At 41.3% G+C, this 17,677-nt stretch overlaps 1 protein-coding gene across 2 annotated transcripts in view; it reads left to right on the top strand.

The window, feature by feature from the left end:
* FRMD4B (FERM domain containing 4B) overlaps positions 1–17,677 on the top strand; it is a 203,592-nt gene that overhangs the window by 69,723 nt on the left and 116,192 nt on the right. For both annotated transcript variants that reach the window (XM_040247230.1, XM_040247232.1), the window contains exons 4-5: positions 4,209–4,301; positions 16,452–16,536. In XM_040247230.1, the coding sequence (XP_040103164.1) occupies positions 4,209–4,301; positions 16,452–16,536 (178 nt within the window). The remainder of the gene's footprint in view (positions 1–4,208; positions 4,302–16,451; positions 16,537–17,677) is intronic.

Below are 17,677 nucleotides of genomic sequence, written 5' to 3'. Positions count from 1 at the left end.
TTCCAGTCCATTTTAGTTTGTTGATTCCCAAAATGTCGACGTTCACTCTTGCCATCTCCTGTTTGACCTCTTCCAATTTGCCTTGATTCATGGACCTGACATTCCAGGTTCCTATGCAATATTTCTCTTTATCACATCAGACTTTACTTACATCACCAGTCACATCCACAGCTGGGTGTTGTTTTTGCTTTGGCTCCATCTCTTCATTCTTTCTAGAGTTATTTCTCCATTGAGCTCCAGTAGCATATTGGGCACCTACCGACCTGGGGAGATCATCTTTCAGTGTCCTATCTTTTTGCCTTTTCATACTGTTCATGGGGTTCTCAGGCAAGAATACTGAAGTGGTTTGCCATTCCCTTCTCCAGTGGACCGCATTTTGTCAGAACTCTCCACCATGACCGGTCCATCTTGGGTGGCCCTACACGGCACGGCTCACAGTTTCATTGACTGTGGTTCATGTCATCAGATTGGTTAGTTTTCTGTGATTGTGGTTTCAAAGTGGTCTATCACAGGTAATAGAGATGAAATGTGTAGATTCAGCTGTCTTTTTGAGGTATTGATTAGATCTGTTCCATTTGCTGATGGAAAAATTTGAGAAAAGCAGGTTATAAAGATAAAGTTCTTTTTTATCTCATTTTAGTCTCAGAGACTAGAAAGTAGCATGTTAACCTGAATCGTGGGGCTTCCCAAGTGGCTCAATGGTGAAGAATCCTCCTACAATGCAGGTAGACCAGGGTTGATCCCTGGGTTCAGAAGATCCCCGGGAGAAGGAAATGGCAACCCACTCCAATGTTCTTGCCTAGAGAGTCCCATGGACAAAGGAACCTGGCAGGCTATACAGTCCATATGGTTGAAAAAGAGCTGGACATGACTGTAGTGATTAACACACACACACACACACACCCCTCAGTCCTTGTATATTTTTTACCCACAAAAGCAGTAATTCGATGAATCTTCCCTTATGTCACTTCTATCAGCTTATTTATCGTAATAATATTCCTTGAAGGAAAACTAGAGACAATTATCAGAAGCCTCATCTAGTAATATCAAAAATAAAGACACACTTTTTACCCAGTATTAAAACTTGTGATAAAATAAATAATAATAATAATAAACATAGTAAGTGACAAGATCAAGCCAAAAGTTAGGAAAGCTGATTCACTCCCCTAATCTCACTTTCTCCTGTATTCAAAGTCTGGGTTCATATCCTAGTTCTGATAATTTTCTTTACACTTACTGTAAAATGTAGTGTTAATATTTTTTAAAAGTACCAAGTTGGTTGGCACTAAGTACTTGCTCAATAAAAATTAGCTGCTATTATTATTGTCATTATTATTATTCTTAGCTTCATTTCCTAAATATTTATAATAAATATAGCTTAGAGTTTTCTGATTTTTAAAAAGACATTATTTATTCAAAGACCAAAATAGATTGGAAAATATCTCCTGAATCATTATCAGTTTTGTTATAATTTGACACAACATACACCATTATCAGCATGAAGTTTTACCTAAGCAAGCCAATGAAGTCTCTGCCCTCTGGGAATTTGCAATCTTAAATGGATCAACTAGTGGGAAAGTCATGTAAACAATCCCCAGCCACAGTGTCTTCCATCCCTCAGGTCACAATTTCAGGAGAATGTTTATGCCAATGAATTTAGTGAAGCCCTTGAATGAATCGTCAGATACATGGTTAAATAGTAGGAAGTCCTTAATGTATACCCAAAAACAGCTCCCAGAGAGTATTTGACCCATATTTTAATTTTTTTAATTAATTTTTTTGATGTATAGGTGATTTACAATGTTATTTTAGTTTCCCGCTGTAAACAAAGTGCGTCAATATTACATATATATATATCTACTCATTTTTAGATTCTCTTCCCATATAGGTCATTACAGAGTATTGAATAGAGTTTCTTCTGCTAGTCACTAGGTTCTTATTAGTTATCTATTCTATATATACTAGTCTTGTTGTTCAGTCACTAAGTCGTGTCCACCTCTCTTTGCAACCCCATGGACTGCAGCAAGCCAGGCTTCCCTGTCCTTCACTAACTCCTGGAGTTTGTTCAAATTCATGTCTGTTGAGTCAGTAATGCCATCCAACCATCGCATCCTCTGTCTTCCCCTTCTCCTCCTGCCCTCAATCTCTCCCAGCATCAAAGTCTTTTCCAGTAAATCGCCTCTTTGCATCAGGTGGCCAAAGTATTGGAGTTTCAGCATCAGTCCTTCCAGTGAATATTCTGGGTTGATTTCCTTTAGGATTGACTGGGTTGATTTCCTTGCAATCCAAGAGACCCTCAAGAGTCTTCTTCAGCTCCACGGTTGGAAAGCATCGATTCTTCAGCACTCAGCTTTCTTTATGGTGCAATTCTCACATCCATACACGACTACTGGAAAAATCATAACTTTGATCAAACAGATCTTTGTGGCAAAGTGATAATGTCTGCTTTTTAATGCTGTCTAGATTTGTCACAGCTTTTCTCCTAAGGAAACCGCGTCTTTTAATTTCATGCCTACAATCACCATCTTCAGTGATTTTGGAGCCCAGGAAAATAAAATCTGCCATTATTTCCATTTTTTCTCCTCTATTTGCCATGCAGTGATGGTACTGGATGCCATGATCTTAGCTTTTTTGAGTGCTGAGTTGTAAGCCAGCTTTTTCACTCTCATCTTTCACCTTCACCTTCATCAAGAGGGTCTTTATTTCCTCTTCACCTTCTGCATTAGGGTGGTGTCATCTGCATATCTGAGCTTGTTTATTTTTCTCCCAACAATCTTGATTCCAGCTTCATACAGCCCAGGCATTTCACATCATGTACTCATCATATAAATTAAATAAACAGGATAAAAATATACAGCCTTGTCATATTCCTTTCTCAATTTGGAACCAGTCTGTTGTTCCATGTCTAGTTCTAACTGTTGCTTTTTGTCCTGCATACTGGTTTCTCATTAAATAGGTAAAGTGGTCTTGTACTCCCATCTAAGAATTTTCCACAGTCTGTTGTGATCCACACAATCAAAGACTTTCAAGGCTTTAGCGTAGTCAATGAAGCAGAAGTAGATGCTTTTCTAAAATTCTCTTGCTTTTTCCTATGATCCAGTGGATGTTGACAATTTGATCTCTGGTTCCTCTGCCTTTTCTAAATCTAGCTTGTACATCTGGAAGTTCTCAGTTCACGTACTGTTGATGCCTAGCTTGAAGGATTTTGAGCATTACCTCATTAGCATGTGAGATGAGCAGTGTTATATGGTGGTTTGAACATTCTTTGGCATTGTCCTTCATTGGAATTGGAATGAAAACTCATCTTTTCTAGTCCTGTGGCCATTACCAAGTTTTCCACGTTTGCTGGCATATTGAGTGCAGCACTTTAACAGCATCATCTTTTAGGGTTTTAATAGCTCAGCTGAAATTCCATCACTTCCACTGGCTTTGTTCAGAGTAATGCTTCCTAAGGCCCACTTGACTTCACACTCGAGGATATACTAGTGTTTCAACTCCATATTTCTTAAATAAAAGCTGTAGTATTGTTATCTGTGTTTGTCCTTTTTCATTAAAACAAAAGTTTTTCCCTTCTTGATTATCTAAAATATTTCAGATTTTGTAGTTAATAACAATTTAGTTTTTACCTCAAAGGCAACCAGTGTTTTCAGTTTCTTGTTCATTTTATGATGCACTCTCAGAGTTATTTCTCTAATATAAATACAGATATGTCTAGGTATTCTTTTTTTAGTTAAAATAATGGCAATATATTATACTCATTATACATCTTTCATTTTCACTTAACAGTGTATTTTAAAAATCATTCACAATAAGTTAGTAAAGATACTTCCGATCTTTTGTGTGGCTGCATAGTATTTCATTGCTGTTTACATTCATTTTTTTAAAACAATAACCTGTTGGATGCTTAGGTTGTTTCGAGCCTTTTTGCTGCTACAAACAGTGCTGCAGTGAGTAGCTTTATACATGGCCTATTTTCCACATGTGTGATTTTATCCTGATTAACTCCCAGAAATGAAAATGCTGGTCCAGAGGCAGATGCTTTTATAATCTTGATAGAAATCGCTCTGTTGACTCTATTATTGGTGGTAACAGGTTATACTCCTACCATCCACATGTGAGTGTAACTCCCACAGCTCTGCCAACACAGTGTTTCCTGAAACTTGCTCTGGCTTTCTGTGTAATCCTTTTTCCTTGTTTTACTCTTACAGGGGTCAGCAGAACTGGCTTCAGCTAGACCACCGAGTCCTTGACCACGATTTACCCAAGAAACCAGGCCCAACCATCTTGTGCTTCTCTGTGAGGTATGTATCCAGAGACACGTCCACCATCCCCTGCGGTCTTTTTTTTTTTTAAGAGAAAAAAAAATTCTTGGTGATCAGAGATAAAGAATTTAAAAAGAGAAGAGAACTGTGAAAAAAAATATTATGTGAAAGAGATTCTCTACTGTCTTAGTCTGGGGAACGAGTTACCATAGATACGTGTAGAACTGTTTTCCTTTGAAGATGAAGGATAGACTCACCTTCCTTTAGTTTTCAAAGGCTCTTGAATCTATGTGAAGCTAAAAAACATGTTATATATTTCAATATATAACCTGCTTTTGACTCAACATACTTCTAGATTTTTATAATTTGAAATATACAAACACTATTTTACATATTACATACGTATTTTTCTAGAGACTATGGAAATAATTGAATTTTATACAGTTTCACACCTTAATTGGAATAGGCAATAAAATGCAAACAACTGCTCATGGAAAGAATTATCTTAATGCAGAAATCTACATTCTGACTTCCTGAAGAGAGACTGCTGGGAAGGAATCCTTGATTTGTTCTCTGAACTCTGCTTGGGCAGATCACTTAACCATACATATGGGCCTCAGTTATTTTCTCCTGACATGGATGTATTCCATTAAATCAGTATTTTCTTATAGTTGGCCAATGATAGAAATATTTTTTCACATTAAAGATAATAAAATGTTATAAAGAGTAATGCCCGTGTTCCTGTAGCCAGCTTAAGAAATAAAATGTTACCAGTTTTGCTGAGAACCTCTTCTTAGATACTAGCCCCTTACCACTATCCTGAATTTGATATATTTTCATGATAAATTTGTTTTCTTGATCTGAAGCCAAATACGATAAAATAAGCTAAGGTAGAAGATTTCCCATAAATCTAAGTATGTTTTCATAAAGCTAGATCAGCCTGAAGAATGGACCTGTATTCTGAGCTTATGTTATTTTTTGGATGTTGGACTATACTTGTTTTATGACATGTTGGTGGAGGCTTCATGTCTTTCTTTGGGGAGGAGGGTGGTTATACAATGATTGATTACCTGATAAAATCATGTCAGTTTCCACAAACACTTTTTTTTTAACCTCCTTATGTTCCATGCAATCCAAAAGTGTCATAATAAGGTGTCCTGATTGTTCTACCTTTTTGTTTGTTTGTTTTTTAATATGAATTGATGGTGATTGAGGGTGGAGGCTGCTCCTTATTCAGTAAATAAAGTATTGACAGCCCCCAATTTGTTTTCTGCTTTTTACTCTGAAATCTGGTTTAGATTTTTTTTTTCCTTACCACCAGAAGTCACATTTTAAAACCCAGGAAGGAGGTAGCATAATGGTGATTTGTCCAGGATGTAGCCGGTATGAAAAAGTGCATAGAAATCCTAAAAAAAAAACAAAAATAGGAGTTCCCTGGAGTGTGATATGAGTGCTGTGTCCATGGAAATGGAGAAGAAAACAAACACAGACCAGCAGCAATAAGAAAAAATATATACATTAGTAGTTAAGCAGGGGTCCAAGCATAGAAAAACTTTCCTCTTGTATTGTGTAGGGGAAATGGCTCAACATAAATCAGTATCTTTTTTCATAAAGAATTTTATGATTACTGTAAACATTTCAAACTTCCTGAAAGTATAGAGTGAAAAAGAAAACTTATTCTTCACCAGGCCTCTCCCTTGCTTTTTCCCCAATTCGCTCTGCTTCCTAGAGAAAAATAATGCTGACAAATTATTTGGTGATGTACTTTTTCCCCCCTTAACCTGGAGATTTTTCCTTTGTTGTTGTTGTTCAGTCATTTAAATGTCCAACTCTTTGTGACCCCATGGACTGCAGCACACCAGGCTCCTCTGTCCTTCACCATCACCTAGAGTTTGCTCAGACTCAAGTCCTTGAGTCACTGATGTCATCTAACCATCTCATCGTCTGTTGCCCCCTTCTCATCCTGCCTTCAATCTTTCCCAGCATCAGGGTCTTTTCCAGTGAGTCAGCTCTTCTCAGCAGGTGGCCAAAGTATTAGAGCTTCAGCTTCAGCAGATCTTTCCTTGGGTATATAAAAGTCTAATTTACTTCTTTGCACATCCATAATTTAGCTGTTCAGGCTCCTATTAAACTTGTAGGCTGTTTCCTGTGATTTATTAAAATGTGCATTGCAGCTAACATCCCTGTACTTCCATCTCTGTGCACACATGTAGTGTTTCTGTAGCCTGACTACTCAGTGAGAGCTTTATGTCTTTGGAGAATTTAACAAGCACTAGTTCTTTGACCACTACTCTCTGATCTATTTTTTATCTCAAAATGCCCGGGGAGAAAGTTCAGTCTTCCCTTCTGAGCAGTCACTCATAAGGCAGCCCTGTCTTTCCAAAGCAGGTTCTGGGGAGTCAGAAGTTGCCTGCTGCCTGTTTGTGAGTTTCAGCTTTTATCTCACAAGTGTCCCATAATCACTTAGCTCTACTTTCCCTTAACCACTCACATGTTTAAAGGCCCTTATCAGATCTTTAATTATTCACTTAATTCTTCTTGCCAACTGTGCAGTGAGATCATAATAGTCTTTGTTATTATTCCAATTAAGGACTTGTTGTTACTTCAATTTAATTAAAGAAATGATAGAGCAAAAAGCATACACCAAGGAAATAAGTGAACTGACCGAGGTCAGTGAGTGGAATGCACTTCTTTGGGGGTCTCTCAAATGGGACGATAGCCACCACGGTGAAGTCGCTGGCTTCTTGGAAGGTCTCTAGCCTCCTGAGTAAACGGGACCGCTGCTGATACTTATGTCCTAACAGACATCGCCACTACCCACCCCAGGTTGCCTGACGTGACAATAGATGTGAGTCACTGCAGAAGAGAACCAAAGAGCATTTTATTGTATTTGGACACATAGTCACCATACAAGCCTCTAGAAATACACATGATCTCTTGATTTCAAGGTCACTGCCTTTCCCATTAGCAGGTATGAGTCACTTGCTCCTGGACACTGAAGTACACACTTGCTGAGTGGTTAGTGCACACAAAAGAAGGAATCCCCATAGAAGCAATGTGTTACATGGATATACATAACTGCTATTTTCATTGCTAACAATTAAGAATATCCAAATGTAGGGGAATTCCATCAGTGCTTTCACTGCTGGGGCCCAGGTTCAATCCTTGATCAGGGAACTAAGATCTCGCAGTGCAACAAAAACACATAAATAAAAATAAAGTTATCCAAATGCCAACAGTAAAGATAAGTTTAGTAAGTGATGGCATTTTTACAGTAAACAAATGATCACTATAATAGAAGCCATAAGATGAAAAGGTACATTGCATTTCAGAGCTTCCCCAGGAGGAGAAGGGCCACATATCTGAATCACTATAGGAAATTTTTTAAAGAGTCACCCCTCCAGTCCCCAAAACTTCCACTTTCCTGGCCCAAATTCTGATACCGTGTCCTGGAGATAGTGAGTGTGATCTTGGGCAAGTTGGTTGTGAATTAAAAAGAGATCAGGGGATACAAAATAACTTTGCAGAGTAATATGCAAATATAAGAAAGTATCAATTTTTTTTCAAATTATAGTGTTTATGAAAAAGAAAAATACCATAAAGCTTTGCTCTGAAGAGGTTTCCTCTCTGTTAAAATGTAGCATTAACCTTATGGCAGTCACTGTGCCACATATTTAACCTGTGTCCTTTCACTGGGCTTCCCAGGTGGCTCAGTGATAAAGAATCCGCCTGCCAATGTGGGAGATGGGGGTTCGATCCCTGGGTTGGGAAGATGCCCAGTAGTAGGAAATGGCAACCCACTCCAGTATTCTTGCCTGGAGAATCTCATGGAGCCTGGCACATTGCAAAGAGTCAAACACAACTTAGGGACCAAGCAACAGCATCGTTTCACTGTTTCGCTGATTCCTGAGCTAAACATTGGCATCCTTCAGATTTACAGGGAAAGACTTTCTTCTGGTTAATATCTCCCAGGAGGCAGGGAGCAGCTCAGAAACACATGCAGCTTCTGCATGGAGGGAAGAAAGCATTTCAAGTGAAGGCACTTAGTTCTCCCTTGATGAATTTCAGAATTAAACCTTTGTCTTTGCTTTAGTTATAAAATCTCAGTGGTAGGTGCTAACTCTAGGTGTGACACATGTGTGTATTGACGCCCCATAATTTATGTATGCACCGTAATTCATTTAACCCATCCTCTGTTTTCCTGTGAGTCCAAATGCCCCCAGGCTGCCAAGGGACTCCTCCAGGCCTGGGTTGTTATCTGCAGCTGTAAATTATCTTCCACAAACACAAAGGCCTCTTTGGTAATGCAGCCCAGATGTAAGCATTTGAAAAGCTTGATAGTGAGCAAGCAGGCATTTAAAAATCAGAAGTGGGGAGGTTAGGGAGGGGGTTGGGCGTGACCTCATTGGAAAAGCTCCCATTGCCTCAGGGGAGGAGGTGGCTCTGGCTGGTACCACCCAGCTCCAGCAGAGCCAGGGTCTTGGGTCTTTCCCCCCCTGCTCTGCATTTATCATACTGCCCCTTACTCTTTTTTTTTTTTTCTTTCTTTCTGGTCTTCCCGCTCTTCTTCCCCCTCTTTGTCTCCTCCTCTTTCCAAACCATCTTTGTGAGGTTCAGGGACTGTAAGTGACTTCTCAGAGGTACCGGTTAGTATTGTGTGTGACACTTGGGGCTGAGAATTGGCTGTGTGTGGAGAGTTCTGATAGGAGATGTGGAGAAACGCTGCTACCTTTCAGTCAAAGTTGCTGCAAACAAAGTCTTTGAAAGCCTTTTTTCAAGTCTTTTACCACCCCCTGGCCTGTTTCTGGAACATGTAGAAAGAGTTTAACTCAAGGAAGCATCATGACTACAACTCATGGATCCACATCATTCCAGTTGTTTGTTTGCTTGTTTTTTAAAGGAAGACAAACATTTGGAATACAGCACAACAGGTAAAGATTCTGGTAAAGAAAGATTTATTGATAGAGAAAGATGCTCCCAACATATTCTAGGGAATAAAAGCAGACCACAGGATTGCACTTAAGTAAAAGATGTGAGTACAAAAAAAAATTTAAACTGTTAACAGTAATTAATCTCTGGGTAGAGTGATTTCCTTAAGGGAATCAACCCTGAAAATTCATTGTAAGAACTGATGCTGAAGCCGAAACTCCAATACTTGGGCCACCTGATTGGAAGAGCCGACTCATTGGAAAAGACCCTGATGCTGGGGAAGATTGAGCGCAAAAGAAGAAGGGGGCGGCAGAGGATGAGATGGTTGGATAGGATCACCAACTCAATGGACACGAACTTGGGCAAACTCCAGGAGATAGTGAAGGACCGGGAAACCTGGAATGCTGCAGCCCATGGGGTCACAAAGAGTCAGACACAACTTAGAGACTGAACAACAGAGAGTGATTATGGGAGTGATTTTTTGCTTGTCTATTTATATATTCCTACAATAAACACATTAAGCAATTTTTTAAAAATGCAAGTGTGAAGTGTAATAAAAGGAAGAAAAGTAAAGTGTTTGTGGCTGGATAGCAATGAGTTATTTTAGAGCTGTCAAGAATAGGTGATTTACAGTAAGGAGAGGACAGGAAAGTTCATCTCTTCACAGAGGAATGTGACTAAAAAGCACAGAGAAATAAAGGATTCCTTCTACCTTGGGCCCAACAGAGGTATTTGAGACAGATGCGTGAGTCAGCCAGACCTCTTTGCCCACCACCACACGCCAATCTGAACGTTATCCCAGAACCTGGAGAAAGCATCTGTTGGTTGCCTTAATATTGACTGTGACCTCCTGGCCTAACCCATACTTGAACTTTCAGGCAGTTGGTAAGCAGCCTCTGTATTTGAGGATCCACCATCCTTATTTATATGAGAGTTGCAGAAAGACACAGAATCATTTAAAACACAGGCTGAACCTCAATTCCACTTTCTTACAGGATTACATTTCTGTGTGCTCCCTGGATCACATATCAGTCAGTGTTTGTGGGAATCTGCTCAGTCTCTTCTCTAATCTGTCCTCAGTGTGACATCGAAAGGGCAGAGGGAAGCAGTAGTAGCATGAAGGGTGAAAAGGCTGTAGGGTACAGAATTTCAGAGCTCAGCCATGAACTCAAGGTTTCTGCCTAGCATTCCTGGGAGCCAGGTAATTCTTCATTGTAGGGAGCCAAGCTGTTCTATGGGACGTTTCTAGCATCCCTGGCCAGTAGCATTCTCTAAGTCAGGAAAATTCAAAAAAAGAAAGTCTTTGGGGCTATATGTATATTTATGGGTGATTCACGTTTTTGTACGGCAAAAACTAACACAACATTGTAAAGCAATTCTCCTCCAGTTAAAAAAAATAACAACGAAAAAGTCTTCACCATAACCAGATGTACCTCACTCATCCCTTGAAAACCAGTGCTTTCAACTTGCTCTTGAGTTTTAACCCTAACTCTTCTGTGTATTACCTTTGTGGCCTTTGGCAGCCTCTATGGGCTTTGTTCCTCATCTAGAAGACGTAATAGGAATTGACAGTAATACAGGGGGGTTGTTGGAGGATGTTAACATGTCATGAAGAGCCTCACTAAATGTAAACTATTTTTATGATATAAAAATAACAAAGACTAACTCAACCACCTGTTCAGGGGGTTAAAAATTCCATAATATGATATATGATCATTGAATATGGTAGTTTAGAAACTGTCTGGCTTGGGTCTGACTCACTCTTTTTTCTTATTTTTTAAAAACATTTATTTATTTATTTGGCTGCACCAGGTCTTAGTTTATGCATGCAGCATCTTAGTTGTGGCATGTGGGATCTAGTTCCCTGACCAGGGATCGAAGCCAAGTTCTGCGCATTGGAGTGCACAGTCTTAACCACTGGACCACCAGGGAAGTCCCTGACCCATTTACTTTTACACTGGGTGGAAGATTTCATCATTTCTTCACCATTCACTCTGCCCAGCCATCACCTCCCTAAAAACAATTAACCTCTCCTTCTTCCTGTCTCCTTCTCAGAGAGTTTGTCCCTACTTGCCTCATGGTGGACAGGGGCAGGCTATTTTGCAGTTTGAAGCAAAGACGTGGAATTCACCATGGGACCCCAACACTTCTCATTGCCTGGGGCAGATGACTGCCTCCCTTTTTGTACTGGTCACAGCAAGGCCCTTACCCTCCTGGGCCTCCAGCCTTTCCCTGGAGTCATGCAGAGAGGGGAGCAACAGGGCAGGTTTCTACAGGTTCACCTGGAGGGCCCTCTCTGCTTCTTCTAGGATTGCCTGGAAATCCAGAAGTGAGGCAGAGTTTTCCTGGCAGGGGAGCACAATGTAGAAGCCAACAGTGCTTCCCTTGGGGAGTTCTCTAAGAGTGCACCCCTCCCAAAGATGAAAGGGAACATAGGGGACTCTCAGAGGTTCTGCATCATCCTTTGCAGAAAGTGAAATACACTTCAATTACCCCGCTGTCTTCAGTGTGCATCATAAAGCAGGACTATGAGGTTGCAGGGTCATTATAAGCAATAAATACAGATCTCTGTGTTCAGAATGTAGATTAGAACCTGATAGAAATCTACTTAGGCAGGTGGCTGCAGTAAATGCCTGAAATTACCCACAATAACTGAGTGAAACCAGGAACAAGGCGTTTGAATGCAGCCCTCACTGGACACCAGTCACGAAGTCAGCATTGTGCAGAGTGAGAAATCATTGAGTCATTCCTGCCCAGGTTGCCTTCTTTGATGCTGTCACTCAGACAAAGCAAAGATTCTCAAAAACAAAGGAAATATGCTCAGTTGGGGAGAAATCCTAAGTGGTCAGAAGAATATTCGTTTCAGAGTGTTTTCCTGTTCTTGGTCAAGATGGACACCTTTGTAGCATCCTACTTCCCTAAGAGAATAAGCTTAGAAAAGATACTGGAATTTCCATTCTTGTTTTTACAGTTGAAGTTTTAAAGCGGTTCCCAACTAAGTCCGCACCTTTTGTTACAGTCTTCCTGGTAGACAGATAATAATAACATAGTAATAATCACCACCACTCACTGACCACTGAAACAACACGTGAGATAAGGGAGGCAACAAGAGGCTAAGCAGTTTGGCCCAAGACCCCAGCATGGATCCATGTTGGGGCTGGACTTCAACCTAGTATCTCCCCAACTCTGTGATGTTGACTCTTTTTTTTTTTTATTTGCCCCAATTTTTTTTTTTTTTTTTTGCCACACTTCACAGTTTATGGCATCTTACTTAGTTCTCTGAACAGAGATTGAATCTGGACCACGGCAGTGAAAGTGCTGAGTCCTAACCACTGGACCACCAGGGAATTCCCTGTAGTGTTGACTTTTGATCATGATAAAGAAATGACACAGGAGGAAAATATGGGCCACCTACATGACAGTGACCACTAATGGATAGCCCATCCCAAACAATCAGAGTCTTCTGCTTTTCAACACACGTGTATCATCATCTGGCTGACAGGCCTGCCCCTCCCCCAACTTTGTCATGCCATTGAGGTTGATGTTCTCTTATCACTGATTAGCGGTTAGGTGAACACCTATCCCATCAACAGGAGAGAAAAATGCTAATGGGGGGACCATGAAAAGTAGAGACAACGTCTTCTCAAGAAGGCAAATTCTCAAGAAATTACATTTGTTAAATTGTATGAGGTCTGTCTCCAGAATATATGCCTAATCCAAAAGCTTGGGTTTGTTTCAAGGCTGAAAATTGAACCGTGGGCTTTGACTTCACAAAATCTTGTGAAATCATTCACAGTAAGCATGCAAAAGGGAAACTGTATCCTTTTACCAAAAAAAAAAACAATGCCCTGAAACAAAAGGTCTTTATTTTACAAGTCTGGGATAGTCCGTTTCATTTCACGGAGAATCCTTAGATTCTGTTTTCAGTTCATAGACCGTGTTGATAGGTATGCCTAGGGAGCCATTCTCCTGGAGAACCATATGTACTTTTCAAACCCTCCATCACAGTGGCTCCCTTGAGGGAGAAAGGGGACCGTGGATTCAGAGAGTGGGTAATCTGACGCCTAGGCAGAAAGTTAGAAGGCAACAGGGCGGGTTGCCAGAAAGTACTGGAAAACAAGATAGGGACCTGTTTACTGGAACTAGGGTACAGTCAGGGACCCGGGCTTCAGAAACAAGAGGAGCCCGATGTCTAGTACGAAGTTATCTATGTGAAGTTGGACACGTCACAAGTTGATTTGGTGCTAAGCCACCCAGCTCCCTGAGTGTGATATTTTTAATTCTTGAAGACTAGAAAGAGGCTTGATCTGGCTAACATGCCCTCTCCCTGGAATGCCCTTCCTCCCTTCATTACCTGGTGAACTCATGCATTCTTTAAGACTGGGCTCAATTGTCCTAGGGGACAGCGTGTCCTGTGACACAGAGTCTTCTGGATTTCAGTTTGGCTGCCTTCTTTCTCTTGATTCATAAGCTGACTTAATTGCATTGCTCCCTTGGCCTCCCTGGCATTGTGTACATGTTATATTTCATTGTGATTATTATTATAGGAAAGTATCCTATCATACTGGTTTGGAGTAGGAACTTTGAAGTCTGAAAGGCCTTCATTTGATTCATGGCTTCCCCATTTTCTACCTGGGTGACTTGGGGAAGTTGACTTTATGTGTGCATCTCAGTTTTCTTATCTGTAAGGTGGGTTAATAACTTGCTACCTCTGCCATCTGGTTTTGCTGAAGTTAAATGACAGCATGCATATAGAGCCCTGCATACTGTCCCTAGCATGTGGGAAGTGCTACTGACTTGGATTCTCTGGTTGCCAGCAACAGAAACAAATTATGGCTAAGCTAACAGAATTGAAGGAAAACTAGACTAACAAGGCTTCAGAAAAGATAGGAATCCAGGCTCTGCAGGAATCTAGGGAGCAGGAGGCAATGGACAATTTCATCAGGGTACCACTGGCAGGACAAGAGGCTCCAACCATCTTTGATCGTTAGGCTGTATTGGGCACTTCATAAAGTCCCTACTATGGCCATCCTTATCTCCACCTTATAGACAAAGTGTCTTAGACTCAAAGCTTAGGCCACGTCCGCCAGGCCACATAGCATTAAATTCCAGAAAATGGATTTTTAGCAATGATTAGTATTTGTTGCTTCACATCCTTTTGTGTTATCTCATTTAATTCTTCCAAAATGCTCTGAGGTAAGGGCAGTCATAACAGCAGTTTAGAGAAGAAGACACAAAGAAGCTAACTAACTTGCCCAAGGCCACCCAGATAATGAAGCACGGAACTGGGACTCTCTATTCTACATTCTTGATTCCAAAGCTGGTTCTTCCCTCCAACTCTTCATCTCCCCCTACCCCTTAATCCTTAACTTTCCCTTCTTGCACACCTAACACTCATCAATCTTCATTCAGTTCAGTTCAGTTCAGTTGCTCAGTTGTGTCCGATTCTTTGCAATCTCATGAATCGCAGCACGCCAGGCCTCCCTGTCCATCACCATCTCCCGGAGTTCACTCAAACTCACATCCATTGAGTTGGTGATGCCATCCAGCCATCTCATCCTCTGTCATCCCCTTCTCCTCCTGCCCCCAATCCCTCCCAGCATCAGAGTCTTCTCCAATGAGTCAACTCTTTGCATGAGGTGGCCAAAGTACTGGAGTTTCAGCTTTAGCATCATTCCTTCCAAGGAACACCCGGGGCTGATCTCCTTTAGAATGGACTGGTTGGATCTCCTTGCAGTCCAAGGGACTCTCAAGAGTCTTCTCCAGCACCACAGTTCAAAAGCATCAATTCTTCGGCGCTCAGCTTTCTTCACGGTCCAACTCTCACATCCATACATGACCACTGGAAAAACCATAGCCTTGACTAAAGGGACCTTTGTTGGCAAAGTAATGCCTCTGCTTTTCAATATGCTATGTAGGTTGCTCTTAACTTTTCTTCCAAGGAGTAAGCGTCTTTTAATTTCATGGCTGCAATCACCATCTGCAGTGATTTTGGAGCCCAGTCTTCATTAAGTTCACTAATAAGTGAGATAAACCCTTGTAAGTGAAAATAGAAAGGATTTATTCTCTTTTTGAAACCTCCTTTGATAATTCAACACTAAGGGTGGAATTTTTCAAATGATTTTTACCATCTCAGTGATAAAATCTTTCACCGCCTCTTAAAGCTGCTATATTTATTTCTCAAACATTTCCTTATTGTGAAAGGGGAGGAAAAATAAATAAAAAGCGCAAATGCCCAAGGTCTGTCACGATTTTGCAGAGCTAAGAGCAAAGCTCCCTGGGACTTCAGTTTGGATTTATCTTGACTCTCACCAGATTGAGAGTCTGTTCTCTTCCAGGATCCTAGCTGTGAGCTGTCTTCGAGTATTAAGTCTCTTCATGCATTATTCATCAGGTGGGGCCTCTGCCCCTGGCCCATTCCTGCACCCCAGAGGCCTGCCTTCAACCAGCCAGCTTTCCACAGGACTCTCCTCCCCTCCCCACCTCAGGACCCTCAGATTTTTTCCAAAGGAGGGACTGGGCCTCACAGAGGCAACAAGCAAAGGCCCAGAAAAGGGAGTGGAGGAAGCAAGACCCAGAATACCCTGATTTGCATGAGAAAGACCAGTGTTAAGTGGGGAGCTTGGCTTCTAGCCAAGGGAAAGCCCGGAGCCTGGAAGGATAAGAGTGAAGGAAGGAAGGAGGTCGTGATTGAAACTCCCCTGGGCGAGGTAAACAGGGGCCCTCACACCCACCCTGAGTCTGAAAACCGTGGAGCCACGGGCCTCTAGGTTCAGTTATACAGTAGTGTTCTCTCAGCAGACTTCTGCTTTCAGCCCTCAGAGCTCACCTGGGCTTTGTTTCGAAGCTGTGGGAGGTATTGTGAACTCCCAGAACCTGTGTCAAAGGAACGGCAAGAATAAAGAATAAAATAAAATAAATAAATTTTATTTATATATTTTTATATAAATATATATTTATTTATAAAGAATAAAATAAAGGAAAGAAAATAAAGATGGATTTGCAGGTATTGACCATTTTGGATTTTTCTCTCACTCACCTTCCAACACACTGTAGAAGACTTTATCTGCATGTCTGCGTATATCCACATATATTCATACATACTTATAGGCGTGCATACATGTTGCAGATGGCTTTTAAAAGGGAAAAAAAGCACAACCATTCCCTAGCTCTTCGTAATTCTCTGAGAGACACTACATGAGGAAACCATGCAGAGAAGGGAAAGAATCTGAAGGAGTCAACGTCTGTGCTGTTTTCCAGGTTTTACATTGAGAGCATATCGTTCCTGAAGGATAAAACCACCGTGGAGCTGTTTTTCCTGAACGCAAAGTCCTGTGTGCACAAGGTAAGGGCCCTGTTTGCTATGGACTCCAGCGGGGCTGGACTAGCAGGGAGCAATGGCATGGCCTTTGTTTTCATGTTCAAGTGGAGAAAAAAGGACATAATCTTTTTTTTTCTTCTTTACGTTTCTCATCCCTCTCTGTGTTACTTTTGTTTATTAAACTTTTTATTTTGTGTTGGAGTATAGCCAGTTAACACCGTTGTGATAGTTGTAGGTGGCTAGAAAAGGGACTCAGCCATACCTTTACATGTATCCATTTTCCCCTAAACTCCCCTCCCAGCCAGGCTGCCACACAGCATTGAGCAGAGTTCCCTGTGCTGTGCAATAGAGGACATAATCTTCCTTTGTGTATCCTACCCTATAAGACAAAGCAAAACAGTTTTTTTTTTTAAAGTGGAGAAAAGGCAGCTCTTCTCAAATTCTGAGTCAGGAAATACACAAAATCACCACTGCCTGGGGTGCTCTCATAACTCCACACAGAATGACCCAGAAGGACACACAGGTGGAGCAGTCAGGCTGATCGAAGCCTCACAGAAGTGAGGCCAGAAATCTGTTCTAACAGAGTACTCCCTACATTTATCCTACTTTGAAACCAGTCTTTCTTGGGGGCCTCTGCTCAGAGCCCTGTGTTTTAAGGCAGAGTCTCAGTTATCTGTGGCAAAGGATCTGTTTTTTCGCTTTGTTTTTCGTTTGTATCCAAACCATGGAGGACACACAGCTTTTATAAAATTCAGTACACGTGAATTGAGAGAAAAATGACCCCAGCTTGGATGTTGCAGCCATGCTGAGGTCAAATTGCTGTGGAAGTTTTAGACATTTTCCATTTTTAATCTTATCTCCTGAAGATAAACTTTGCTTTAAAGACCTCTAGTCTGGCCTCCTCTAGTCTGATCTCCTCAAACCACACCCCAGGCAAGGGTGGAGAGTCCCCAAGATAGGCTCAGCTGAAGCCCAGCTGCTTCCTTTATCTTCACAATGTTCAGGATCTTGGATCCCACACCTGCTTCCAGGGCTGGTGGGAACCCCTTTCTGCCCTCTTCCGGTATATATCGCCCTATATCTGAAGGGTGATGAGGGACAACTGGTTGGTGCCTGGCCTGGAAAGACAAAGGGGCAGACTGTGCATTGAGGCACCTGCGTTCAT

The sequence above is a fragment of the Oryx dammah genome, unplaced genomic scaffold, assembly GCF_014754425.2.
Source record: "Oryx dammah isolate SB20612 unplaced genomic scaffold, SCBI_Odam_1.1 HiC_scaffold_9, whole genome shotgun sequence".
Classification (NCBI taxonomy): domain Eukaryota; kingdom Metazoa; phylum Chordata; class Mammalia; order Artiodactyla; family Bovidae; genus Oryx; species Oryx dammah.
The sequence above is the reverse complement of the archived record's forward strand: the minus strand, read 5'-3'. Positions and strand labels throughout refer to the sequence as shown.